The sequence below is a fragment of the Gallinula chloropus genome (assembly GCF_964237585.1).
Source record: "Gallinula chloropus genome assembly, chromosome: 4".
Lineage (NCBI taxonomy): Eukaryota > Metazoa > Chordata > Aves > Gruiformes > Rallidae > Gallinula > Gallinula chloropus.
In genome coordinates this window covers 75,716,657-75,743,307 of record NC_140088.1, presented here as the reverse complement: position 1 = coordinate 75,743,307, position 26,651 = coordinate 75,716,657, and the positions used below count along the sequence as shown (strand labels likewise).

At 43.5% G+C, this 26,651-nt stretch overlaps 1 protein-coding gene across 13 annotated transcripts in view; it reads left to right on the top strand.

Moving 5' to 3' along the window:
• Positions 1-26,651, top strand: part of ADGRL3 (adhesion G protein-coupled receptor L3) — a gene marked incomplete at both ends in the record, with an annotated part of 318,582 nt that overhangs the window by 251,499 nt on the left and 40,432 nt on the right. For 12 of the 13 annotated variants that reach the window (XM_084263405.1, XM_084263403.1, XM_084263404.1 and 9 more), the window contains 6 exons: positions 380-588; positions 1,271-1,447; positions 11,783-11,992; positions 12,407-12,627; positions 19,937-20,003; positions 21,387-21,478. In XM_084263405.1, the coding sequence (XP_084119531.1) occupies positions 380-588; positions 1,271-1,447; positions 11,783-11,992; positions 12,407-12,627; positions 19,937-20,003; positions 21,387-21,478 (976 nt within the window). The remainder of the gene's footprint in view (positions 1-379; positions 589-1,270; positions 1,448-11,782; positions 11,993-12,406; positions 12,628-19,936; positions 20,004-21,386; positions 21,479-26,651) is intronic. The other variant, XM_084263406.1, reaches the window with a different exon arrangement.

Below are 26,651 nucleotides of genomic sequence, written 5' to 3'. Positions count from 1 at the left end.
TCAGGCATAGCCTGAAGAATGAAGTGTTATGTCAGGTGGGAAATGGGCCACCTGGCCTCTTTTTTCTAGAGCCAGTTACACCCACTGATGCCAAAAATAAGTCCACCTTCTCTGTCTGTCTTCCACCAATATCTTTGCTTGTAGAAGTTTGTTTTGAGACAGGCAACTCTGCCCTTCTTAGCCATGAAGCACTTTTTGCACCTTGTGGTGCTCACTGGGATTGGCAGGAGGTGCTGAGTTTTCATATGCCACATCTTGGTCCTTTCATGCTTTCTCAGAGAAGTTTTAAAGTTGGTTCAGAGAAGAGATTTGTCATCTAAAAACCCCCAAACACCAAACCTAGTGCGCTGATCTGAATATCCTCTTACTGCTCTTCTAGGTGAAATCAGGGTGGCTTTTGTGTTGTACAACAACCTGGGCATCTATCTCTCCACGGAGAACGCCAGCATGAAGTTGGGAACAGAAGCAATGTCGACTAATCACTCCGTCATTGTCAACTCCCCTGTCATCACAGCAGCAATAAACAAAGAGTTCAGCAATAAGGTTTATCTAGCTGATCCTGTGGTGTTTACTGTCAAGCACATCAAGGTGAGTGAGTTGGAAAAGGGCTGCTTTTTTTTTATGACTTCTGAAACAAACTGATGCAAAAGTTGGCTGATGCGAGGCCCCCAGCAGTCCTTGATTAGATTTTGAATTATACATTTGTACCTTTGCACTCTGCGTTATTTATGGAGAACGTCTCTTTTATGTTACATTAATAAAAGTGAAGAGTCTCCTTTGAGCTGATGCCCATTGCTCAGTTGCTGACACGCGTCATTCTGTAATTAAAAACTACCAATATATTAGAATAGACCATAATATTATTTTATCATGGTGGCAGGGGATATTAGAGGAAAGTGGAATTACAGTGAAAGAGGACAGCTAGTCCTCCTGTTAGCCAAGCACAGTCATTGCAAAAGTTGATTGCTTAAAGCAATTAATTTCTCTGCTCTGCAATGCAAATGAAGCAATCTGGTTTTGAAGAGCTGGATTTAGTCTATGGCTGAAATTAATCAAGAACAAAGAACTAAGTCTGCATGAGCAAAGAAAGCAGCAACAATCTAACTTTCTCTGGTATTGGCAAGTAATACTTGACATATAAACCACTGCTGATTGTTTATCCAAAATTAAAGGGTGAGAGTTACAAAGTGCCTCTGGGAAAAAAAAAGTGCATTTAGAAATCTCTGAAACCCTATCATTTTTATTGCATTTATTCATTTCTTCTCTGCAGCAGTCAGAAGAAAATTTCAATCCAAACTGTTCATTTTGGAGCTATACAAAGCGTACAATGACAGGGTATTGGTCCACCCAGGGGTGTCGCCTCCTGACAACTAACAAGACGCACACCACATGCTCCTGCAATCACCTGACCAACTTTGCAGTCCTGATGGCACATGTGGAAGTTAAGGTAGGTGTTGCAGCCACCAATAATACACTGAGCAGGAAAAGTGGCCAATGTTATGCCATTTTGTTACTGCAAATGGAGCTGAGCACAGAAATTACTGTGTGACAGTATCTTTAACAGTAGAAACTATCTGGTGTAAATCTTTCTTCTGCTGTATGGTAAAATAGGAGGTACTGAGACCAGTGCAAAGCCTGTTGTGAGCTCCTGGCATGGGCAGCTCTGAGCTGAGGATGATGAGTGAGCAAAATTAGTTGTCATAACCTTTGCTTACTGGTGCAGAACATCTCCTGGCTGTGTACTTGCTCATGGGGTCCTCGCTGGGCCTCCAGGAAGTAAGAAGCACCTTGAGAGGTGGGACAGAAGCAAGCAGTGCCTGCCTCTTAGGGTGCAAGTTGTGTGTCCTCCTTGCAGCAGCTGCAGATACACTGCCATACCTCTGTATGAGGTGTGTGTGTTTCCAGCTGCCAGCTAAGGGAAGAAGATACGTTTTCTACATCTCACTATGTGACAGTGAGCTACACATAAAAGGGAAGCTCTTATACCATCCTGTGTAGACTATGTCTACCCGAGGCCACTACAGGCAAGTTTCCTTGCCTTCATTTAAGCCTGTGGTGTAATTCTGGCTTCCTGCATGACTGTCCCCACTGGAACTAAATACGTTGCTCTTCAAGGCAGATGTTCCTCATGGTAGCAGTGGCTTGAGGAGTGAAGTGTACATTTGGGATTTTATTCAAGAATGGGAGAATGGGTGTTCCTCCATTTCCTGAGTTGGCTGTCTGCTTGAGAACAGTCTAAACTGATGTAGAAAGAGGAGAAATCTTGTGATGCCCAAAAGATTCTGGCTTGGTGACGTTCTGTGTTCTGATGTCTCCGCTTCACATGCCTGGCACTGCAGCAGAATCCAAAGCTCTGAGCTGGATATGGCTCTGGCATCTTCTCTGCAGGCAGAACATTTCAGAGCCACTTACATGACTGCATAACCACAAAAGCTATTATGGTTTTAAAAGACCTTTTCTCAAATAGTCTTCAAGTGTCACTTCTTTGTATATTTTTGTTTCACTTGATAATTTGAAGAGAAATGCAAAGAGACACAATAAAAATATATATTAAAGTATGGTCACACATGACCAAAGTTCTGCAAAAGAAGAAGTGGGAGCCTGGCAGCACATTTGCCACAACAACTGGATCCAGCTGAGAGGGTAAGGACAGATCTGCTGCTGCAGGATGACGTATCCATTATATTCTGCAGGAGTCACAGCTGGTCCAGGACACATGAAATTAAATGGCTGTGGCATTATCCTGGGAGATGTCTGAAGAAATGTCCTATTCAGAGCACATGTTTACAGGTTAATGGCATTTTGCAGTACAAGTCTGTGTTTGCCAGTTCCCTACATCTGCTTGACTTTTGAAGAGAAATGTGTGTTTGTCTTGTTATCACCTGCCTGGAGGTAACAGATATACCTGAATCACTGAAGTCAGAGGTTGCACCTGGGAAATGCAGATAGCTTTCCACTTCACTGAGGGCGATCCCCACTGTGTGGTGCAGACATGGGCTAGCACCGAAGAAGCCTCTTCCCAAACTGCAAGTAGGTCAGCCTTGTCTGCACAGCATTTCACCCAAACAACATTAGACCAGTAGCATTGGTGTTATCTCATCTTGCAGAAAGAGAATTTGAAACCCTTGCTTGCCTGTGCTCAGCCAACAGGTTGGAAAAAGCTACAGCTGGAAGCTTCCCAAGCACCAAGCCAGTGTGCTATTAGCCAGTGGGTGTTTTTGAGTGTTAACAAGTGCCCTCAAGAATTTCAGGTCATGTTTTTATCATTTGGCTGCAGTCAAAGTATCACGGGTGTAAGAGCCAAATTGGCTCCACTTTATTGACTCTGATGCAACCGGAGAGCTTCCTGACATGTCCTCTTTAGCAGTCATCCCAGTCTGAGGGCAAAGGCAGGTGCGTACTCTGCAAACATCTGCAACTCTTCATTCCAGCTGCTAATCACCTTGCTCTTCTTGGATGCTCCATCCTGCTCCAGTCTGCTTGTGGAGATGGCCATGTGGCTCCTGGCAGATCTGGGAGGAGGCTTGTGTAACATTCCTGACTTACACTGTTGCAATGAGATGATTTTAAAGTCTTGGCAGCAGAATACCTGCTGGCTTGTAAAGGTGGAGGTTTAAAAATAAATGAGCATTGTTGTCATTCATTGACTCACACTCATCTCTCGTAGGCATAGTATTGAGCCATTTTGTTGTCTCTTGCCTTGTACAAAAAGGCACTCCTTGCCTCAAAGACCTTTTAGTCTTCTTGAAGGTGTAACGATCCTTGAGGAAAGAACATTGCATGCTTGCACAGGACCTCTTTCAGCAGTATTCTGGCCAGTGACTATGGTCTCTAAAGAGGACTGTTGTGCACACAATGATTATTAATATTCTAATAGTTTTGCAACAGAAGAAATTTTCTCCTGTAATAGACATTTATAGCTGACTGACCAGTTTGTCAGATTTTTGGGGTCCATAGGGAGTATCCTTTTGTGTAATGAGTATTCACAGCACCCGACCTAATGAGACTGAACACCACACATCGTGGGGGGTAGATTTCAGATCAGAGTCCTGCTCCTTAATCAAAAGCCACTACCAGCTTTACAAGTGTCACTTCTAGTCATGAATGATCTCCCTCCCTGGTAGCGTGGTGAAAGAGTATGTTCTGCAGAGGACACCACGGTGGCTGCTCTGCAAGTTACAGGCTGGGATTTAATTATTAGTAGAGTGTATGTGACAGGGCGGAGCTGACAGGTAGCGCTGCTGGGGAGGTGATTGATGGCTGTCCAGCTCTCTAGCATGAAACAGCAATATGTCTTTGTCCAAAGGGGCATAAAATGACATTGGCTGACCACAGCAGCAGGGATTTGTTGTTGTTCTTCAAGAGTAGAAGTTGCTGGGATCAATTCAAATCTTAATAGGACAGTACCCAATTAAGGGGAGGAGAGTTGATTTTGACAGGCTTTCTGCCTGTTAAAATTTGTTGCACCCAGAGTTTCTTATTTACCCATGTATTTCAGTGGGGTAAATAACAGTGCCCAGGACCAAGAGTCTGCTGTACACACTGTCAGGATGCATAGCTGCTGGGAAAAACAACAGGCACACATCCACAGGTACCCCTCCAGCTACCCTTAGAGCCCCAGCTGGCACGGGAAGAGGATAGCAGGACTGTAATGACCTGTGAGCTGGACCTCGTTGATGCATCCTCCTGGCAAGGGATGACCTTGCACACCTGCAGTGTTTGGTGCCCTTTCAGACAATTTACCAGCAAAAATGTGAGAATCTCCCTTTGGAGACAGATTTTAAGACTTGGAAACAAAGCATTATTTTGATCAGCCAAGAAGTTCATTTTGCCTGTGTTATGGGAAAATTATTGGAGTCTCAGATATTTTGTTAAATTACGAGACATGTTTAACATAGAAGAGATCTATGTTAAATATCTATCATTTGAGTCATTGGGATACTTGTTATGACCCTTAAATGCTGGAAAAACATGGTGGTTCCCAAGCCATTCTACCTATGTAATTGCTGCAGAATTACTGAAAAATCACAAGCTGTTTTTCATACAAGCTTATGCTTTGCATCATATTAATTATAGGAGATGCATCTTAAATGTACCGTGGGAGAAATATGCAGCTGGAAAACACGTTTCGATCTGGTGGGAAAATGCAATTTAAAAAGCCACCCAAAACAGAATAAGCAAAGGTACAGCTGGGTAGATAAATGTTGCTTATCAGTATGCAGAGAATGCCAGAGCTTACTCTTCAACATAAATAAAGAAATAAAACAAGAGAGAAAGTGGGGGAAGAGGTGTTTTGACTGCAGCAGAAGCTTTCAGATGTTCGTATATACCACAAACCTGTTACACCATGCTAATTATTTAGGAATGGAAGCATAAGGCAAGCTAAGGAAAAAGCCTATGTGACATCTAAATGGAATCCAGTGGTCCATCGTGGTCCACTGCCTAAAGCGTTACAGCGCTTTTGGATACAAAAAGTAAGGTAAAATCACTGGAGTGTTGGTTTATCCATACATTAACACTTGTGGGATTGAGTAGCAGTGAATGAAAGCAAAAGTAGGTGTAGGGTTGCAGAAACACCCTAACTGCAGAATTAAATTACTGAAACTGCTATCTAATTAATTTTGCAAGACAAAATCATTTTGTATCATCAAAACGGTTAATTCTCAAAAAAAAAATTACACATGACAAAAAGTAACTTATTCTATTATGTCATTAAATAAAGACTTTAAATTAAGCAAAAGTGTTATTAGATCACATGCTTGTCTTCAGTGAGATTTTGAAATTCATACTGTGGTAGTATTTGAGCTTGTGTTAGGAACAGAAATCTGTTGCTTCAACAAACTCCAGTAATAAGAAGTAAACAGCATGTTTGTTTGTGCCTGAGGTCAAATATACCTGTTAGGTCAAGTAATCTGTGCTTACAGGGCTGATTCAGAGTTGTACCTGGTAGCAGTCCTCAAGCTTTTTGTCTAGGTGGGCAGTAAGTCACACTGGGGAGTTCTTTAGTTCTTCACCCTCAGTGTGACACATGCTGTTTTGGCTTGAGCCCTAATTGTCTTATTGTTTCTAGTTTTGCCAGGTTGCTGTCATCTCGGTAGCTCTTTTCTGTGCATCCCCAAAGCACTGACCCAGATCTTCTTAGGTAGCCACTTTCGGGTATCCAACCTAAAAACATCTAGTGCCTGCCTTTAGAAAGACATGCTGCAAGCTTTTGAATTTGTAGTTTCTTAGCTCAGCACTTACAAGTGGCATAAATTTGAGCACCCAGAACCTTACCAGCCACATCTGTCTTTTCCCCCATCCAACAAGTACATATTTGCTTAGTATTTTGTACCATCTTCTTGACTCTGATCTGTGAGCCAGGGCTAGTTGCACAGTCAGGAGTGGTGATGTAGAGCATGAGGACAGCATTCCTCCACAGGGTTTCCTGATCCTCTATCCTAAAGTTGACAATTCAAGTAGCTCCCATTGGCGAATGCTAAACCTTGCCCTATTTCTTGCTAATCCCTTCTTTTCTGTCTGAGGGCGGGGTGAACACAAGGAGCAAAGTGAAGGTATGGTGGAGAAATATCCCAGCTATGTTCTGGCACTGGACTGGTTAAGACCATTGGAGCAACAGCAGAAGCTGATGATGCTGTGACCCGAATTTTTTCCAGGAACTCAAATTAACAAGCTGGCAGCTTGGCTGAGTAGATGTCTACACTGAGTTGAGCATGGCTTATTTCTCAGGTTGGAGATGCCTTATGAGATGCAGAGCTGCCTGCTTCCTGCATTACTATATCCAACCAGCACAGGAGGACAGGATGACAGATGCATTTATTGTCCCAAGCCTCTCTTCTTCTCCACAGTAGAATCTCACCTGAACTGCATCTCAGTTGCAGTCGTCAGTGAGTACAGTGGAAATGCTGGGACTGCCACACGCTGTATCCACAGTAACATTCGTAACACATGCTAAAGTGAGGTCTGTGCTCATTTCTCTGTGGGCCTGCCCCAGTATCACTTCATTCTGGCTGTGGGGGTATCTGTGGCTTGTGCTGCCTGCTGCTTCTTGCAGTCCCTGTGAGGCCATTGCATTTTGGGGAGAAGTTTGTGGGAAAGGATTCTGCTAATGAAGGCATAAAGATGGTATGTGTGGCCCATGCAGGATACAAAGCAGCTTTGAGAACTAAGGCAAGGAGAGGAAGAGTGGCTAAATCACCTTGCAGGAGTGCTTGGGGATCTGAGCCTTATTTTAAATTGCTGCAGTCAGAAGATAGTGATGTTGCACTGGGGCTTCAGGTGAGAATTAAGTTCTCTTTATTCCTGGGTTAGGACCTGCTGATACCCATGGCAGCATCACCTTTGCAAAGCACAGAGGTGATCTGTTGCACGTCCATGTAGCCCGGATGATGTTTTTGGCACATCTACAAAACCATTTGCTTCTTAAGTAGCCTTTTGCATTTAGCCATGAAGCATTACAGCCAGGTCATAGCAGTAATTCTCTGTCAACACCAGCGGTGGGAGAAAAAGGGGCAGAGGGAGCCCGCAGAGCCTTAGATCACTACAAGTCCAAGGAGCAGCATCAGCAACACAGAGGAGTTCAAACGTGTCCCACTTGGGTCTTTGCCCAGTCCAGCACACTACCAGCTCCCACCACACAAGTGGATCATATCTGAGCTAGTCGATGACACTGTCTTTTTATTTACTGCTTGCTTATTCCTCCATCCCCAAACATATTGCTCTTTCCATTCCTGGAGGGACAGATTAGGCAAAGGAATGTGTCCTTTGCTGCTGGGAGATTGGTTTGGCTGCTGTTTTCTTCTACTGATGTTTTTAATAAGGAAGGAAATGGCTGTTCATCTTGGGGAGAGCCATTCTGTCATACACTGACATTCCCTGGGATTTGTTTTTATTAGCTCAGCTCTGGTGTACAGGCACTGCCAGAGCTGCTCATTGATTTTCCCAGCCTGGATAATATCTAGGCTGCCTGCTTACCCTGCTGTGGCTGCTACCAGGGCTCCCGTAAGTCCTCCTGCACAGGTTTCCATCAGCCCTCTCCTCCTGCTGCTCTTGGCCCCACCGGAGCAAAAGCAAGGCTTTATTCCAAAGCCAGGGAAATCTTATTTTGCCAGGCTTTGGGTCAGACTCATGTCTAAATCGTAAATGTAAAATGTATTTAATATAGAAACCCTTTCATTGAAGTGGATTATATTTTTTTCTTTCAATTACTCACTAAGTCTTTCCTGTGCTGAAAATAATCCGCGTGTCAGCTCACCTATGAAGCTACTGCAGCTTAGTGGTAACAGAACTCAATGGCTTGCATGTTGGGCCATGTAGCACCAGTCCTGACAGCCATCGTATGGTTGGGCAAGGAGCTGTTTGACTAATGCTGTCAAGAAATTGTCATTTGGACTGATGTCTGGTGTCTCCCCTGGACTCTTTCAGTTGCCCAAATCTTTGGAGTGATTAACAAGTGCAAGAGTTGACTGTTCTAGGTGCACTGGTGGTTTCAGATGTATTCTTCATGCCTTAGAAACTTTAGGACTTGTGGGGTGTTGGAAGGATATCGGCACACACATCAAGGCTGTTTTGTCCTCAGACAGGGAGTGCTGAGCAGGGTAAAGAGTAGCTTTACTCCTCCTGCATGTCTCTGCAGTTGAGGGATCAGGCTGGGACAGTGCAACCAAGGTACAAAATCTTGGTGTGATATTTAACTCTGGAACACTGTATGCCAGCTGTGTAAATCACGGATGCTACTACCTTATTCGTCACATAGCAGTCAGGCTGTGGCAGGGATAATCTCAGGGCATTGAGGAGGGATTACCACAATCCCTTCTTTTCCCATATTCTGCTTCATGTCTTGCAGCAGTGCAGTACTTCACAAGTTTCAGTCTCCATCAAAAGGCAAATTCCCTTTTGTCAGACTTGCTGGTGTAAAAGCTCTGGATGTGCCTGGCCTGGGCATAGTTGGCACTGCCATGGGAAGAATGCCAGTGCTTGCCAACTCCTCCCTGACCTAACCTGCCTTCCTATGGCACCTGAAATTGGACATCCCAAACAGGATGGAATGCATCCAGCCTTTGAAATCCAGCTCGCTTTGCTTGGACTTTACTAGAAAAGCTACAAATACATACCTTATTTTTTTTCCTCTGAGGAGTTTTTAGATTTCTCTTGTTCCCTGTTTGTTGTTATTTTTCCTTTTTTCTTTGTTCTTTTGTGTGTTTGTTGAGTTGAGGGGAGAGGGGTGTCATTACAGAGAATTTGTTTTAATGGTTGTTTCCTAACACTCCAGAGATGGGTATTATGTACATAAAATCAGTATTATCATTCTGATTAATATAAAAAAGAGGACTATTAAAAGTTATAATACCAACAATAATAATAATAGCAACAACAACAATAATAATAATAATGCAGCAATGACATCTGCCTTTCTTGCTAAGCGTGGTGAGCTTTGTGGGCAAGTGGCCCTTCCCTGAGGAAAACCATGAACCTGGATGGCAGAATCCCTCTCCAGAACCAAAACCACCCCTGATTTCTGCTCTGTGTCTTAAAGTCAGCAGAGTTACGGTTTAATGATAGAACTACAGGAGCTGAGACTTGTGAGCTTCATTTCACGTTGGGGAGGAAGACCTGGGAGAGCTTTCCCTGTACCAAGCCAACTTTGTCTTGGGATAGATGAATTTGAGCCAGTGCCCACGTACGGATGGGATGGATGCATCTGGCCAAAGTCTGCCTGGTGTCTTTCTCCTTCCATCTACCTGCAGTAACTGTCTTGCCTTGTCCTACTCACCCAGCCCAAGAGCTCCTGGTCCCTTCAACCTGGCAGGGTGATCCGTTGGGGTTGCTCAGGGAGATGTTCCCCTGCTGTTCCCCAGCAGCCTCAGACAAAAGAAATAATAATTTGCAAGGTGCAAGGTTTGCATTAACATCTTTTTGCACAGGATAGGTGACCTGAAATGACAGTGAGATAAAGCTCTATGTGGCCATGAGGAAAATGACATGTGTTTCATCCTCTCAGTTTTCTGTGTGTTACTGTAGGAGATGTCTGGAATAGGCTTTTCTGTCATGATCTACAGTAAGCACACAAAGTAAACACTCTCTATTGGACTTGCAATCCTTAGTTTCTTAGATATTTGGAATACCCAGGCAGAGAGCTACAAGAGCTTTTGGTGAAAGGAGCCTTCATCTCTCCACAACTACTTTTCCCTGGAGAGAAAACTTCCAGTATGGAAGAGATGAAGAGGAAAGTCTCTCCCCATCTTTCATTATCATTTGATACCTTTCACTCATGCTGATAAAGCCAAAGAGCTGAAAGGTTTGAGCTGTTTCTCACAAGTGCTGACATAGCATAGTGTATATCAGGAAAGGCCTGACATTTGATATGGCTTTATCATTGGCAAGCACGCAAAGAAAATGGATAAATTAATCACCTTTTCCCTCCATATGTCATAAGCTTTTATCCCATGGGGAGGAAAATGTTTCCAGTTTGTCCTGGCTTTTTGAAGTGTGACACTACTGTATTTGCCAGCCTACATAATGCCTAAGTCATCAAAATGCCAGAAATGGAGAGTAATGTGAATACTTATAACAGAGCCTGGAGGACCACAAAGCTGGGTTTCAAGCCTCTATAGTTTTTTTTGAAAAGCCCACAGAGATTTCCAGCCAACCTTTCCCTCAGCTCATTGATTCCAACCACTTAGTCCTGAGTAGTCTTGTGACTCACCATATATTTCTCATTTTTATTTACATTTTACAAAGTAATGATATCTCTAATTTCACCACATCTGGTGGAAATGTGGGGAGTTACAGGCAAGTTAAACAGCATGAATAAAGAATATGGTGGTAGGATGCCTTCAGTTTTGAGGTCCCAGCGCCCCCCTCCTCTTTCTTGGAGGGATGTGCAGACGAAACCCCAGAGAACGCCAGTGGTGTTTATCAGCAGACCCAGAGCACACTTACGGTGTCCCCTGACAAAACTTTGTTGCTGGGTTGCCTCACTTTTCTACTGCAGTGGCTGTGTTTGCATGACTTAGGGATAAACCATGTTACAAGTTTATCACAGGGAATCTCTCCCTTTCCTCCGGTGTCCTAAAATCACTGTTCTGTTATAACTTAAAAGCCAATCCACGTGAAAAGATCTGTCTCTTTTTCTGGGTAGCATTCCAGGGATCAATCTGACTTCCCAGGAGTTTTAAAACATAGCTCCAAGCTTTGAAAAAGAAAAATCAAACTTTCTTTCTCCTTCTCCAGTGGAAAAAAAAAAAAGAGAAAAGACATTTCAGGCGATCTCTTTCAATGTAAAGCCTCCAAGCTAATACCTTGCTGTGAACATTTAAAGAGAGTCTTTTTTCACTGTTGGTAAATGACTGTAATGGATTTGTGGCTGTAATCTCCACGATGTTGTTAGCATGAAACATTTTTACACTCAAATCACATTGTTCAGTGATTCTTTATACTGTGTGTCCACTCCTTGGCCATGTTGGTGAAAGATGAAGCTGCTCGAAAAACTAACTATGACATCTCAGTATTTTCAACAGCGGCATCCTTGTTTCTAGGATATTTTGGGATATGAGTCTGTTCAGGGCACCTACAGCTTACAAGATGCTTTGGAGTCTGTGTTCCAGGTTGCAGTTTTCTCGATGCAGGATTCCAGTCTAGGCCATTTAGGTTTTTTATTACACCTTGTGAGTGGATACAGATATTGGGGAAAGGTCTCAGACAACTTCAGTCTTTGTCTGGGATGGATTAGAAGTCACACAGCAGGCAACTGATGATTTTTTTATTATTATCTTATCTCCAGCACAGTGATGCAGTCCATGACCTGCTCCTGGACTTTATTACATGGGTTGGCATCCTTCTCTCACTGGTCTGCCTCCTGATCTGCATCTTCACCTTCTGCTTCTTCCGTGGACTGCAGAGTGACCGCAACACAATTCACAAGAATTTGTGCATCAGCCTCTTCGTGGCAGAACTCCTCTTCCTCATTGGCATCAACCGGACTGACCAGCCGGTAAGAGCATTTTCCGCTCCCACCACAGGCTCTCGTCTCGGTGCATATGGGATGTTTGACCGTTCGGTGAGGTATATTCCAGTGCTGTCTTAATTGCATGTACGAGTCCTCACAGGTTTGGGGCCCTGGTTGTTACCTGGGAGTCAAACGCTGATGCCTGCTGTGATTTCAGAGGCTGTATGTGTGGTGTTTGTAAATTGTGTGTGTCTGTGTGTGTGTGTGTAATAAGCAGGTTGTAAAAATGTGCTTATACAATGTATATCTTTATATGTTTATTTGCCAGACTGTGTTGAAAACTACCTTTAGATCTTTGAATGTAATTTATATATGCAGAGGTGTGTCTGTTTGTCTGTTTTCAAATAGCTCACACACATTTTCCAAGTGAAAAAAAGTTCTTTTGGAATCTGCCCGCAGATTGCCTGTGCTGTCTTTGCTGCCCTCCTGCACTTCTTCTTCCTGGCGGCTTTCACCTGGATGTTCCTGGAGGGGGTGCAGCTCTACATCATGCTGGTGGAGGTTTTCGAGAGCGAGCACTCCCGAAGGAAGTACTTCTACCTGGTCGGCTACGGCATGCCTGCGCTGATTGTGGCCGTATCGGCAGCGGTGGACTACCGGAGCTACGGCACGGACAAAGTGTGAGTGGGGGTTGGCACTGCTTGAACGTGGTCAGGAGGGATGGACGTGGGGGTGACATAGAAGTGAGAAGCTCAGAGACGTGGCAGGCAAAAGAAGCTTGATCCACCAGAGCCCAGCCAGGATGCATGCTTTGCTTTACCTCTGTGTCTCCAGCTCTGTGATGATGCAGGGGACGTTCCCCGCTCCGAAATGATTTCTGAAGGATTTGTATTAGGGGAAGTCAGTCAGGGAAAATTTTATCGCGTCGTTGCGTAACATCAGCAGAGGTGGCTGTCCCAAGTCTCAGTTTGGTACCGTGTCAGCAAGGTCATCATCTCTAACCAAAGAGTATTTCTCATTTAGATGATGAAGCACTGCTTTCTTCTTCCTCTTTTTTAAGTGTTCTATCAAATTAACAGACCCTGCAAGGAAAATAGGTGGTGAGTGTGGATTGCATTACTCTTTGCAAATGGGAACAGCTAAACCATTTATCATTATGAATATTCTTAAATGTTTTCAACATTGCTGAAGCTGGTATCAAAGCACAATTTAGATGATCATGCAACACTGTCTAATGGAAAACAAAGGGAAAATAAAGCCTTTGATTTTCTTTGCCAGCTTTGTTACAGTAGCACTAACAACGTGCTTTTATTGACTTCATTTTTTTTGCTTTCCCTTATCAGGCTGCCTTTATCCTGTCATTTTAACATGAGTTTCAGGCTCAATCTGAAGGCATACATAGCAATGAGCCAGTAGTGGTTTTGAAACTGTTTCTTAGCATAGGTTGGGTCAGGCCATGGCAGCAGTTGATATTTCTGAATGAAATCTTATTTGCTTATATGAACCTCATTCCATGCGGAAGCAAATCTGCAGAGCAGTGGAGCTTCTCATGATCCATTACTGTGCCAGCAGGTAGGCTTGGATCCCAGCTGGATATTTGCGTTGTGTTGCTCCCATGAGTAGGAGAATAGCAACCTGAATTTGTATAAATGTCATACTTTGCAGAAAGGAAATGGCCCACACAGATAAAGGTAGGAGGGAGTAAGTTTTCCAGGATCTGTACCAATTTATCCAAAGTAGTTTGACCTACTTCGGCAGGCCTAGGGGGGCAAAGGAAAAAGTGACACAACAGCTGATTAGAGTTTCTGGAAAAGACTGTTTCCATCAGCCGCCACCTGCTTTCTGCCCCAAACAGCTCTTCTGTTCACATCTCCTCCTGAGTGATATAGAAGACCTAATTGAATAGGGTATTGAGCCATTCTGCCTTGTCCCTTTAGACAAATTTATTCTTACTGTGTTTTTTCTACAGAGGATCTATCTCTTCACAGTTGCCTACATGGGGCATGTTGAGCCTCAAACATGTGGGCTTAACAGGCTGTGAGTCTGGCTTCCTGGAAAGCCATCTGTGATGCTCCAGCACATCTAGCATTGCTGGACCTGTGTCCCCACGGTACTGGTGATTTAGTGGCTGCCTTTCAGTCTGGTTACTCTGTGACTTCTGCAGTGTTACTGTTGCAAGGCTCACCAGAGCTATCCTTTTGACTTCTCCTTCAACATTTTTGGCTACTTTAGCAAGAAAGCCCAGCATTGCAGCTAATTTGCAGTGAAAGTGAGCACTGACTGTGTTCTCTTACAGTGCTTTAGAACTGTTGGATGTTGAAAATATCTTACTTTGCTCCCTCATAGTAATAGGACATTGCCAAGCGCAGGGTTTCAGTTTGCAAAGGTGAGTGTGGATGCAAATCAACTACAGTCTCGTGTTCAGAGTCCCTTATGATGCTCCACAGGAACAGCCCAAGTACCGGTGTAGGTTGTGGGAGATGTCAGCACACAGCAGGCTGGCTGTATGGGGTGGGAATGTATGGCGCCTGACTGCAGCTCCCATAAAGCCCCATGGCAGCTTTGCATTGCTGAAATGTTTCTACTCCCATTATATGAATATATGGACCTTTCTGAAGCACAGAAAAATAGCTGCACTCCTTGGGTCACGCTGCCTGTTCCCAACAGGCATCGGGTGCCCAAATGCTTCCGTGTCATAGGAGGTAGAGGCAGAAAGTTCAGCTAAAATTCACAGGAGGCAAGCATCAGAACTTTGCTATCTTTGTGTTGAGGAGGCAGCAGTCCCATGTCTGTGCCAGGGAAATCTCTCTCCCTCCCCACACCATAAAGTAGTATTTTTAATGATTAAACATGTATATATAATATCTTGCAAATAAATATTTACAGAGATTTACAGAGCCTAAAATATTTATTTATAATCTCTAATTCCAGAGTGCAAAATTTTATCATGTTCTCATAGTAGAAAATAAAAACCATACAATATGTTTTGTATAACTATCATGCTCCATCTGGTTGATGGATGATGATGTATTTTTCTGTATAATGTTATTAGAAGGGTAGAACTGATTAGAATTTGTAGTGAACTATATGCCAGGCATACATAATTTGATTGCAAGAAGTTGCTTGGTTTTGCCAGGTTTTGTAAAACATCCTCTGGAATATATTACTTGCCTCCCTCCATTATTTATTGCATTTGTTTAAGCAGGACTTATGGAGCTGTTAGTGTTATTTGTTTTTTGCCTGGCATTTCATGCCACCGTTCATACATCTCAGAATGATTTGCTAAGACAGCCAATGTAGGTTTCCTTGATTTCATTTTCCTTTCTAAATCCAACCCTCCTGTTACACATGCCTGGATTACATAGTCGGGAACAGGCGGTTGTGCCTCTCCCGTGTTTCTTTGCTTGTTACTTGGTGCCTACAATTTTCTGAAGTATCCCATGTACTATTATTCATACTGGTGTTTTGGAATAACTGCCGAGAAAAGATACTCTCTTACACTTAATTATTACAAGGATTGGAATTGATCCTTTTTTTATACACTACTTTTTCTTGAGAGCTGTTCAAACCACTCGTATTAGGAGATTAATTTACTTTTATAAATAAGCGGCAGTACAGTGATTCCATTAAAAGATCATTGCATGCAGGCCAGCAGGGACTCTTCATGTGAGCAAACTGAGACATGTTTGGCCTTGGTTGCATCTCACCTTGTTCCAGTTGTGATTTCCAAAGTAAAGGTGAAAAGCATGAGGCACCACTGCAGACAGTGTGGTCCCCCAACATTGCAGAAGCAGTTCTGGTTGTGCTCACATAGACTTCATTTCTTATGAGCCAAGTCTTAAGCTGCTGAATTTTAAATGGCCACATCTCAAGTTTTGCTGCAGAAAAGAAGATACTAGGATTGATGTTTTAAAAAGTTACATCAGTGTCTTGTCCTGTGTGTCCACCAAATCCATCCATCTCCTGGCCAGATGTGATGTTGAGCATCGTGGTGGGCAGTGCTGCGAAATGCAGAAGGAAAAAAGCATTTGCAGTTGTTAGTGTTTGAAAACAACTTGTGTCTAAAATTCCAATTAAGTCTTTAGCAGCCTCCCTTTGAGAGGACTCAAGTAGTGGTCCATCCAAAATCAACAGCAAGAAGCTATTCTGTATTGCCACACAAATCGCAGAGGAAAGCAGCTATGCTGTGAATGGTTTAATGTACTATAGAAAATGTACTTGTAGGTATATTCATCCACTGGTGATCAAATTCATCATGGCAGGGATCTCTCTATTGTTTCTTCCCCTCTCTCTCCCCTTTTGGTATGCTATAAAGCAGGATGTACGTGGTAAGCAATCCATCTGTCAGAAAGCAAAATGAAAGCCTGGTGTATGTACACAGCCTCCAAGTCCATCAGCCAGCCACTGACACTTTATGCATGTTAATGTTGCTCGGGAAAACAGCTTCTAACAATGCTGTCTGTCTTGGATGGCTCCACTGAACTTGTTTTATGCCAGGTATTCGGAGTAGGAAGGATGAACCACAGTGTGGACACTGGACTGGGTTAAACAGAATGTATACTGCACCCTTGAAAGGCATGCCTTACGCATATAGATCCCGTTGTGGCACCCAGGGAGAGAGGCTGTACAGCCACGTGAAACAAACTGCTGAGCTCCCTTGAACAACATATGTTTAGGGGTCCTCAAATTTTATGGTCCAGTGGCAGCTAATGACTGTTTATTGGTTATATTTAATGCACACCAGGGATAGTTTAGTATTTGATTTCTCTTCATGCAGAAAATAGACTAAACTCTTTGTAGCCTTATTACTTGGGAAAAACTTCAGATGAATGTAGCAACTTGTCACTGAGGAAAAGGAGGAAATTAAAAAGCAAAGGAAAAGCAGCACCACGGAGCTCATTATGAGCACTGAATATGCTGGTGTGACTCTCGGAAGAAGCAGTGGGGTTTTGAGCAGCATTCTCTGCGCAAGCAGACCTTCAGATAATCCGCTCTGCCTGGGACCGAGCCCCGAAGCAGCTCGTTTGCCTAATGGCGGCAGAGTCTAAACTTGTCATGCAGCAAGTCCATGTCGGTGGTGCAGCTGCGCATGGGGGGTCAGAAGTAACTGGCAGCCCAAGATTAGCAACTTGGGGAAGTGAGTTGCCTGATTGCTTCCTTGTTTCGAGGAGCTCATTTATGCAGCTCATTGTGCAGTGGGTTTTTGTCTTTTAAGGGAAGAAAAGCTTAGTGTGGTACTTGTCTGATTAGCAATTTACAGCTCCTCAACGCAGTTGGCGGGATGCCTGTGTTTTGATGTTTTGGTCTTAATTTACATTTTTAATGATGTATGACTTAAAGGGGTTCAAAGTTGTGTCTCTTCCTGATGACCACAAAAAAGACCCCATCTTTTTAAAGCCCCTTTGAAGATTAGAGGCAGTCCTGCAGCTTTCCATTTAGTCACCCAAGACTGTCATGCACGGTTTCATAGAAAGGTGATTTTTCTATTCAAATAAATAAAAAAATGACATCACATTCTTTAAAGCATACAGAGAGGCAAAAAAAAACCCCTCCCCACCTTCTCTAGCTTTCGGAAGCTGTAGTCTTGCTTAGATGAAGCCATCACTTTGGAAAGGGGCCTTTTCGCTCCATACCTGTCTCGCTGCTTCTGAGGACAGGAACTGGTTCCTCTGCTGTTTCCCATCCACAGCACCCATCTCTTTCTTGTCACTGAATTGTGCTCTACAACCAAAGAGAGATTTTTATTTTTTTTTTTAGGGGAATGGAGTGGTAAATTTCATCTACTTGGTTGCCTGGAAAGGAAACCAGCTGCTTCACGCTTCTTTGCTCAGCCCGGCATGGCTTTTCCCTCATACTGTATTTCAGATTTCACCAATTTGCCCTGTCCCAGCCGATATGCATTCAAAAACAGCTGCTTCAGATGTGACCATATGGCTGACCATCATGCTTTAAGGAGTAGAGAGAGCATTTATGTCTTTCCTCTTCCCTGGGCTTTCCAAAAGCCAGCTCATTCTTTGTGTTGAAGGAAAACCAAGTTGCTTGGCAATTAAAATACACTGCTTTCAACTCCCGCACATCAGGCCCTGGGGGATATTTGGAATGTTAAACTTGCAAACAAAGTTCAAAATGTTTTAATTGAGTTAAAAAATTGAGTTAAAAAAAACAACAAACCCAAACCCGAAACAAACCACAACCCTCCCAGTCCTCTCCTACACACAGTAGAAAAAAGCTGCGGGACATTCCCTGATTTATATGGAGCAGCTGAGGCACTAGTTACATTTTTTTTCCTATGGGATGGGGTAGGTCTGAAGTGCTGTGTAATGTGCAAGCTGCTGTGACGTGGATGTCTTTTTTCATGGATGGGGGGGGACTTTTTACAGGGACTTCATTATCCTTGAAACCTGTATTCCTCTGTCAAATTTAGTTGCAATCAGGTGACATTTCAGATGTTATTATGGGTGATACACAGATGTCATGATCGCATAAACCCTTTCCCTATAGGAAATCAGACTCAAATAGTTTTTAGTCACTCGTGTTGTTCCATTACCAGCTGCATCTAAATCACCTTGAACTTCAGCAGCCGCAGAGGAAACAAGATTTCCCTGCTATCGCTCTGAAACCCTCTGCCTCTTGCATCAAGATTTTGATGCTGTCGCGTGAAGATTTTGGATGAACAGCTGCAGAGGCAGTTCAGGAGTGACAGTCACAGAAGCGCCAGTATTTTAATTTGTGAAAAATAGTGGTAAGACAATATATATATGTTTATACACACACACATCTTCAACACTGACAAGACCTAAAATTTATATGGTCAGGAAGGGAAGTGAGTCTTATCTACATCTTTGAATTTATTCATATCTTGGCTTCTCCTCGATGTAGAGGTTCAGGACATGTTTTATTCTCTCGTCAGGCAGCTCCTGCTGATCTCTTCTGTGGGGCTGCTGGCACAGACCTTTCTGCCTGTTGCAAAGTCCATTGGAAGGGAAAAAACATTCAGCATGTGCATGAGAGCTGTCATTTGTGAGAACTGCTATTTCTTCCACCATGATAAATTCATATGTACAGTTCCTGTCACTTGCCTAATTATGAAATTCCATCGGATGTTTAGTATAAGAGTGGTTTTATGCATTCTTGGTCCTCTGTGTATAAACAGACTTGTGATTTGCAGCATTGCAAACATGACAAGATATTATTATTTTAAACATTGTGCAAAACTTTCTTAGAATTTATATTCGTCTGTCTTGTAACAAGTCACTTCCATTTTATCTTCCTGTCGCCTGGAATGAACTAGGAATGGAAATGTAATTTCCCAGGGGCCTTAAAAAATGTGGGGAGTATTAAATGCGGTTGAAATTAAGCGATTAATAATTTAGTTTTAGGCCATGAATCAACTTCATGTGATAGCACAGACCATATGCAGCCCTCGAAACATTAGTAGAAACAAAACACTCCGGAGGTTCAGGGAAATAAAATGCTCTGAAGGGGAAGTTGCTGAACCTAATTAAACCTCAGCCTTCTGTTATCCAAATCGTGCTTCCTATTTGCACCAAATTTGCTCTGATCTGCTTGCTGGAGAAATGTCATCTCGCTTGACAGTTGACAGACAGCTTGTGTTGCATCAGAGACGGAGAAGGAAGAGGAGCTTAAAGCGAAGAAGCAGCTCCATGGATGCTCATCAGACCACTTCCTTAAAAAAAAATACCACACAGTTTTAAGGGGTTTTTTTTCTGACAGATGCAGAAAGACTTAGCAACTAGGCCTTGTGCCATTTTCTCCCTGCTTCCTCCAGAGGTAATTATCTTACTCCATCAATAGCGCTGTCAGAAATTGGGCACATAATTCAGCATTTAAATGAACAAGCAATGTAATATTTCCTGTCTCCCACCGGCGTGTTTTGCAGCTCACATTCTTCTCTGTCACTCTCTCACTCTTGATGTATATCCTGGGTGCAGTCCTTGAATGCCTTCTCTCCCCTATGTTTCATTACAGATGTTGGCTCCGACTTGACACCTACTTCATTTGGAGCTTTATAGGACCAGCGACCTTGATAATTATGGTAAGAACTCCTAATTAACTACTCCATCTCTCAGGTCAAGAAATAAAACTTTTGCTGTCCCTTTACTCTTTATCTTTAATTTACACAGATTAATTTGAGAAAGGCATGTTCTTCTTTAACCCCACCTGGCACAAGCAATTAGACTCTCATTATGAGAAGCTCTTGGCATTGCAAAATACTTGATCAAAATGGGCCAGGGAGCTTCGGAGCAGGCACTTGCAGAGTTTAGTTTCTACAGTTGGACATTTGAAGTGCTAGACTCTTAGTTTGATGCCCCTCACTGATGTCTGCCCTCTCCAGTTAGGGATTCCAGAACAAACCTTTGCAGTGACCATGCAAAAAATCTGGAAGGAGGGGAGTGGGAGGGTGGAGGGCTGAATGAAATAAAGTCCTAACTGGAAGAGAGGTTTCACAGGGGCTTTTCTTCCCTGGCAGAAGTTGAAGCTCATGTGACATCAGGGTTAGCACACTGCTAGTATATCAGCTAACATGCAACAAGGTAGACAACCCAACTGTAGAGGCAGCTGGAGTTTTCTTATACTTTAATCGCTACAATATGGCTTAAATAAACCATCCTTTGTTTTGAATAGACTACAGTTTGGCTAACATAGCAAACCAGGCGCTTTCACTTCAATGAAAACATTGTCCCTGTTTCTCCTGCAACTGGGGGATATTTCAGCAGCCTTCCACATCAGGGAGGGGGCTGCACCACCAGCTATAACTGTTGGGTTTTTTTCCCTTAAGCATTTCATTCATAAAAGATATTTTCCGGTTTTGATTGTGTCTCAAACCCTGGCCTGGGCTTTTGGGGGAACTCCATTCCAGGAATGGGTAGGCTTGTTAACACTGAGGCATTGAAAAACCATCCCATCCTTTACAGAAAAAATCTAACTTTTGAACTTTGCAATGTGCTAAGCATCTTCAAGAGCCATCATTTCCCTGCCCATCTCCCCCGTTACACCATATTTAAAAGATATATTCACAGAAAAAGATTTTGGTTTTTTGTTTCATTACAATGGGGCTGGCTAAAACAAGATGTTTGGAATGATTTTTCACCATTACAGCAAAAATTTTCCATTTTACATAATGTCATTTGAAGCACTACAGGCGACGTTGGAACCAGCCCTGTATCAGTAACATATACATCACCACAGCTTTGGTAATGCTGTGTCATCACCAGTCCTGCAGTTTGCAGGCCAGATCACTTTATAACATGTTTGGCAAGTTTCTGAAATGATTCAGTTGCAATAAAACTGTACTGAGACCTCATCTCCTACAGTAATTTACCTATTACAGAAAAGCAGCTGACTTTCTCCCCGTCACGTTGTGCCATGTCATGTAACCCTTTCTTTTTTTCCCCCTTCCTCCCTCCTCCCTTTGCAGCTTAATGTCATCTTCCTTGGGATTGCTCTCTATAAAATGTTTCATCATACTGCCATACTGAAACCCGAATCTGGATGTCTTGACAATATCAAGTAAGTGGCTGGGCTTTTTTCTTCCCCTCTGCCTGTTTTTCTGTCTGTTGCGGTTTATGTCCCCATTCCTCTCCGAGAAATGTAGCACGGAAACCAGCTCTGCTGGCAGCAGTAATAACCAGGGGCAATACATTGGGTTACGGCACTTCAGAGTGGTTTCTAATAGGTACTAACAAGTGGCTGATGATGAAGCACTGTCTTTATTGGGATTTGGCAGCCAGTTATGGCATTTTGCATGAAGGAAGCAAAGTTGCATTTGCTGTCCTTGAAGCAGGTAACCTCCTAGTCCCTCTATGTAAAAGGAAATTGTGCCTGGTAATTACTGGCTAATTACTGTAGTCTCTACAGGGAAGGTGTTGAAATTGTTGATCAACAATTGATGATTGTTGATTACTGTTTCTCTGTGCTCTGAGGGTGGCAGCCTTACTACTTTTCTGTTTGTTTTGGACCCTGACAGACTTAATGGCCCAGAACCTGATTAGCTTCAGCAAAGATACTGGGTGTTTACCTGGGGTGCTCACATCAGACGATGTGCTTGCTAGCCAAGGCATGGTTTGCCCTTAGATTTGGTTAATGTGTGAGCCTGGGCATCTTAGTGTCTAGCAAGCTGCTTCATTATATTGATAGATTAGTCTCTGTCAGTACCTGTTCATTCAAGTACCTCTGGCTTTAATTACTTGCTTCAAAAATACAAGTGGGATTTCAGGTGTAGCACATGATAAGATGGGGACCCTGCTAATTAATAAAACCATCGAATGAAGTACAGGAGGAGGAAGTTGTTGGGAGTCAGCACTTTATTGCCTGCTTAGGGGAGGGTGTTGTGTGACACGGCTGGAAGTTGGTTCTCCCCTCTCTTTTGAGGTGGGAGCGGGAGGAGAGATGTAAGGGGAGCTCATTAGGAGATGGCTGAATTTCACAGTGGCAAGGCAGTTCTCAGCAAGGCTATTGTTCTTAGTGCTAAGCTGCTCTTGCAGATGCAGCTTTAATTTAAATTAGGTCTGTCCACCCTTAAAACTTCCCCAGCAAGCAAGGTTTGCAATACCACTGGCATGCTACAGCCTGACATGGTCCTTTGGGTGAAGTTTTAGTTTCTTAGGCACAGCTGCTTCTTCAGGGGTCTGGAGGAAAGGAGGCCAGAGTCCATACAAATGCAGGAAGCCACCAGTGAGGTTGGGGACCTGCAAGGCATCTCTACCCAGGATGCAGGGAAACTGCCCTGCATCATGCCTCTGTTTCTCCTGTCATTCATTGCTCAGCTACAAGGTGAAACTGGAGGAGCAGTCCCTCATGAATGTCCAGAACTGATCCCAGCATGATAGTCTTGCATTTGGTCTTGCATGAGGCATTAAAGGAATGGTACATTTAATAACAATTATTAATAATATGACTACTCATCATGCATTAGTGCTATGGGATTGCTCACCAAGAACATTATCTAAGGTTACCCACACAAAATCTGTCTAGAAAGCCTTGCAGTATGACATTTAAATTAAGGGAGGGGGGGAACAAAGCCCTTATAATTAAAGCAGAAATAATAATTGCCTACTGAATAATTTTGCTTGTGCTAATCTCTACTATCTTTGTTGAAAACGCCAGGAATTCATACAGCCAGTTACATCAATTATAATGTCATTGTAAAATATTTTTTAGGTTCTTTGGCAGATGAGTGTCTATTCCTGATATGACTTCATTAAAACGTTTTGAAAACACAAGCAATTAAGATACTTCTAAGTATGTTGCTGATACCCTTCCAAGCATGTTGCTTCATTACAAATGATTTTTTATGCTTGAAAAAGTAAGAGACACGTAATATAAACTTGGGAAGAGCCCAAGCTCACCCTAGGAAATTCATCAAAACAAGAATTTCAGAAGGGACTTGGTTGTCATTTCTAAATACCTAAGCAAGACAAAGTTACATCTCTAAATCCAAGGCATGTATTGTCTCGGTATCAGATATGCTTGAGTTAGGAGAAGGTGCAGATTTTTATCAGAGCAGGGAATTCACCTTTAAGGGAGTTTTCCTAAGAATGTAAGGAATCTGCAGTCTTTGCAAAACTTTTAGGTAAGACCACAGTCATCTTCTAGGCAAAACTGTAGTCATCTTCTAGGTAAGATTGTGGTTGTCTTTCAGAGTCACTGGTTCTACCTCATTTGCATCATGTGCATGTGGTACAGCACCTCTGGAATAAAAAGCCCATTCCACATTTCACAGGTGACCAGGAACATCCTTTCTGAGTTTACCTCTGTGGGTCTGTAGGTTTGGTGAAAAGACACCCAGATCTGTTTCTCAAGATGCACGCTGGCTCTCAGTATGGTCTTTGCAGCTTGTCTTACCAGTTTATACTTACAAAGCCAAGCCAAACTGGGGGCCTGCATCAGAGGGCCCCTTGCTGCCATCTGCGTGTGACAGCTTTACAGCACACGGGGAGCTGAATGGAAGTTTGTTCCCTCGGTTCATTTCCTAGCACTGCTCTGTGTTAGGCTGTGGTGAAGCTCTCGCAACATAAATCCTGAGCCTGTTCAACAACAGCAAAATACTTGATTCCCTGTGGCAACATAAAAATAAAGGCCATAAAATATTTTAATAGGCTGTTAATAAGCACCCCTGCGATCTGGTGCTTGCCTATGTCACTTTAAAGGTTAGAAATACATTCTGAAGTATAGAAAATAGTGAGCCAAATAACTCCACTTAAATTAATGAACTTGATAAGGGATCAGGTGTCACCTGGGATACCTTTAATTACTGCACCAACAGAAAAGCCATTCAAAGGGCAGTGCTGAACCAGATGCTGTGTGGCTGAAAGATTTGCAGGCACTGTGCAAAGTAAATAAACTTCCCTAACCTTCAGAAACAGTCCCTGTATTATTCTGCCAGCATGGGAGAATCTGACATTCCAGCAGTGGAGTACTGGATACCCAGCAAGAGATTTGATGAGTACAGATCTGGTTTATTTTTTACCCACATTAACTTTTCTGGCTTAGCCCAGCAGTTTCAAGAGGGAAGTAGGGTAGCCGCACATGTGGGTCCTTCCCCCTGTGCCAAAAGCATCCTTCCTGTATAGCAGGCTGGTACTGAGCTGATTCAGTGGATTGTGCCCACTGAGAGGTCCATGCTCTAGACCTGCTTTTGAGGCACTAAGCCAGAAGGTGTGAGTTTGTGTACATGGAATATGTTGTTCAGAGCTGCAAGAGTTTCTGTGCCTACCACTGATGCCAGGAGGGCAGACTAGCTTCCATTTCACAGCAGGTACCATCACCAAGAGTAGCACACTTTTGCCTAGGACCTTTGGAAAAAGTTAAGTTTTATTTCTTCCTTAAACAGACGCTTTAAGGCTTCACACGGGGTGGGGATCTCCTCTTCCTTTTAAAGATCTTTTCAGTATGAAGCAACACAGACAAGGATACCAAAATATCTGCCTCTTGGGTGGCGGTGCATGTAGCTTCTGCCCATTCCTCCCCAAATACCTGAGAGAGGGGATTTTCCTTCCAATCCTTTCCCAGTGGCTGTTTCTGGGCATTCCAGGTCCACTGTGGCCATTGTTCCTTCATCTCTTTGCAGGTTGTCAGCAAACATAGGTGAGCAGAGATGGGCAATGGGGAGTATCATTCAGTCATTAGTAGCTCTCCACACATCACTTGTATCTCAGTTGTGGCCCATCTTGAGAGCATTAAGTGGGATGCAAAGGGTGCATGAAATTGCTCGTGAGCACAAACTGATTCACTGTCAAAAAACGCAACCAGGAAGGCGTTGTTTTGGAGAACTGATTCCCTCAGCCCTTATGAGCTTGCAGGGAAGACAGATCTTTCAAGCCAAGGACTACACAAGCTTTTTTGGATGGCGAAAACCTGCTGTGCTACTTGCATCTATAGCCTGTGAGGTGGAGACTACAGCGCATCAGTGTGGTATTGATGCACTCTTGCAAGCAGATGGCTCCTCATGAGGATGTGTTACCAGCTGGAATACTTTAGAGCAGCTGTGAGGCTGTTTTACCGGAGGTTGCTGCCATGTGGAGTGATTTCTGGAGTCGAGCGGCTCAAAGTCTCTCCTTCGCGCTTTTCCATTGTGCCGAGTAGATGTTCGATGTGTGAAATGTCTCAGACTGCTGTAGACAGGAGTACACTGAGTCTTTTTTTATATTCACATTCCTGTAAGGAGCCTTATGTGACAAAGGAAAATACATCTCTATGTGAATAGCCCAGCACGGCATTTCAGTTTTCCATCCATCAACTCCTTTCCGGGTGGCCAGGCACGTACTGTGGCTGCTTGTGAGCCTCACACACCGGGTTTCATCCGACCCATGCCAGATGCTGCAGCATGACAAACCATCCATGTGTTTCTGGATGCTTAACCCCCATTCTCTGTGCAGAACGGTGGGTTTCAGATGAGCCCCTCCCCAAATGTCTTTGCATTGTGTGTCAGTACAGTGCCTGTTTTGCAGCCTTTTAAATACTGCTCATTCAAGTCATCATGGAGTTAGTAAAGAGGAAAAAAGAAAGGGGCTACACTGATGATAATCCAGATGTGCTCTTCACCATATCTGCTGAAACGAGAGATCCTGTCTATGTGTGTTGTTACAGAGTGCAGTGTGAGGCATGTTATTTGCTGATGTGGAAAACTGGTAGAAAATGGGGTGGGGAGAGTAGTTATTTAGTTAACAAAAGGCAAGTCTTACAAGCAGAAGGATTCATCAGTGGGGCTGAGCAGCTGCCGTGCCTGAAGTTACACGGGGCATGTCTAAACGGCCAGAGTGGGGAGGGTGAAACCACCTTTCTGCTAGCAGAGACCAGAAGCCATCCTTTTGCTTCCTTACAGATGTAACTTTTCCTCTGAAGTTCCCGTGGGTGCCTGTCCCCTCTCCCCCTGGCCCTGCCTGGCTGTGGCTGGGTATGTTAGCGTTTCCCCTGGCCAGACCAGACTTCCTGACATTCTTCTGTGCTGCAGTATGTGGCAACGAGATTTTATTTTATTTACTTTGGAAGGGTGACACGTCGGCTGTAGCTGCCAAGTGCAGTTATGGACCTGCTAGAAAGAAGGCAGGAGGCTAAGGGCTTTGTCAGATTTGTTCTCTTTTGTCCCATTTTATTGCATTATTGTTTTAGCCAGGGTATAGCTTGGCTTGTGCCACAGGCCACCTGGATGCTCTTTAGAAGGTACAACCTCTTCAAAGAGGAG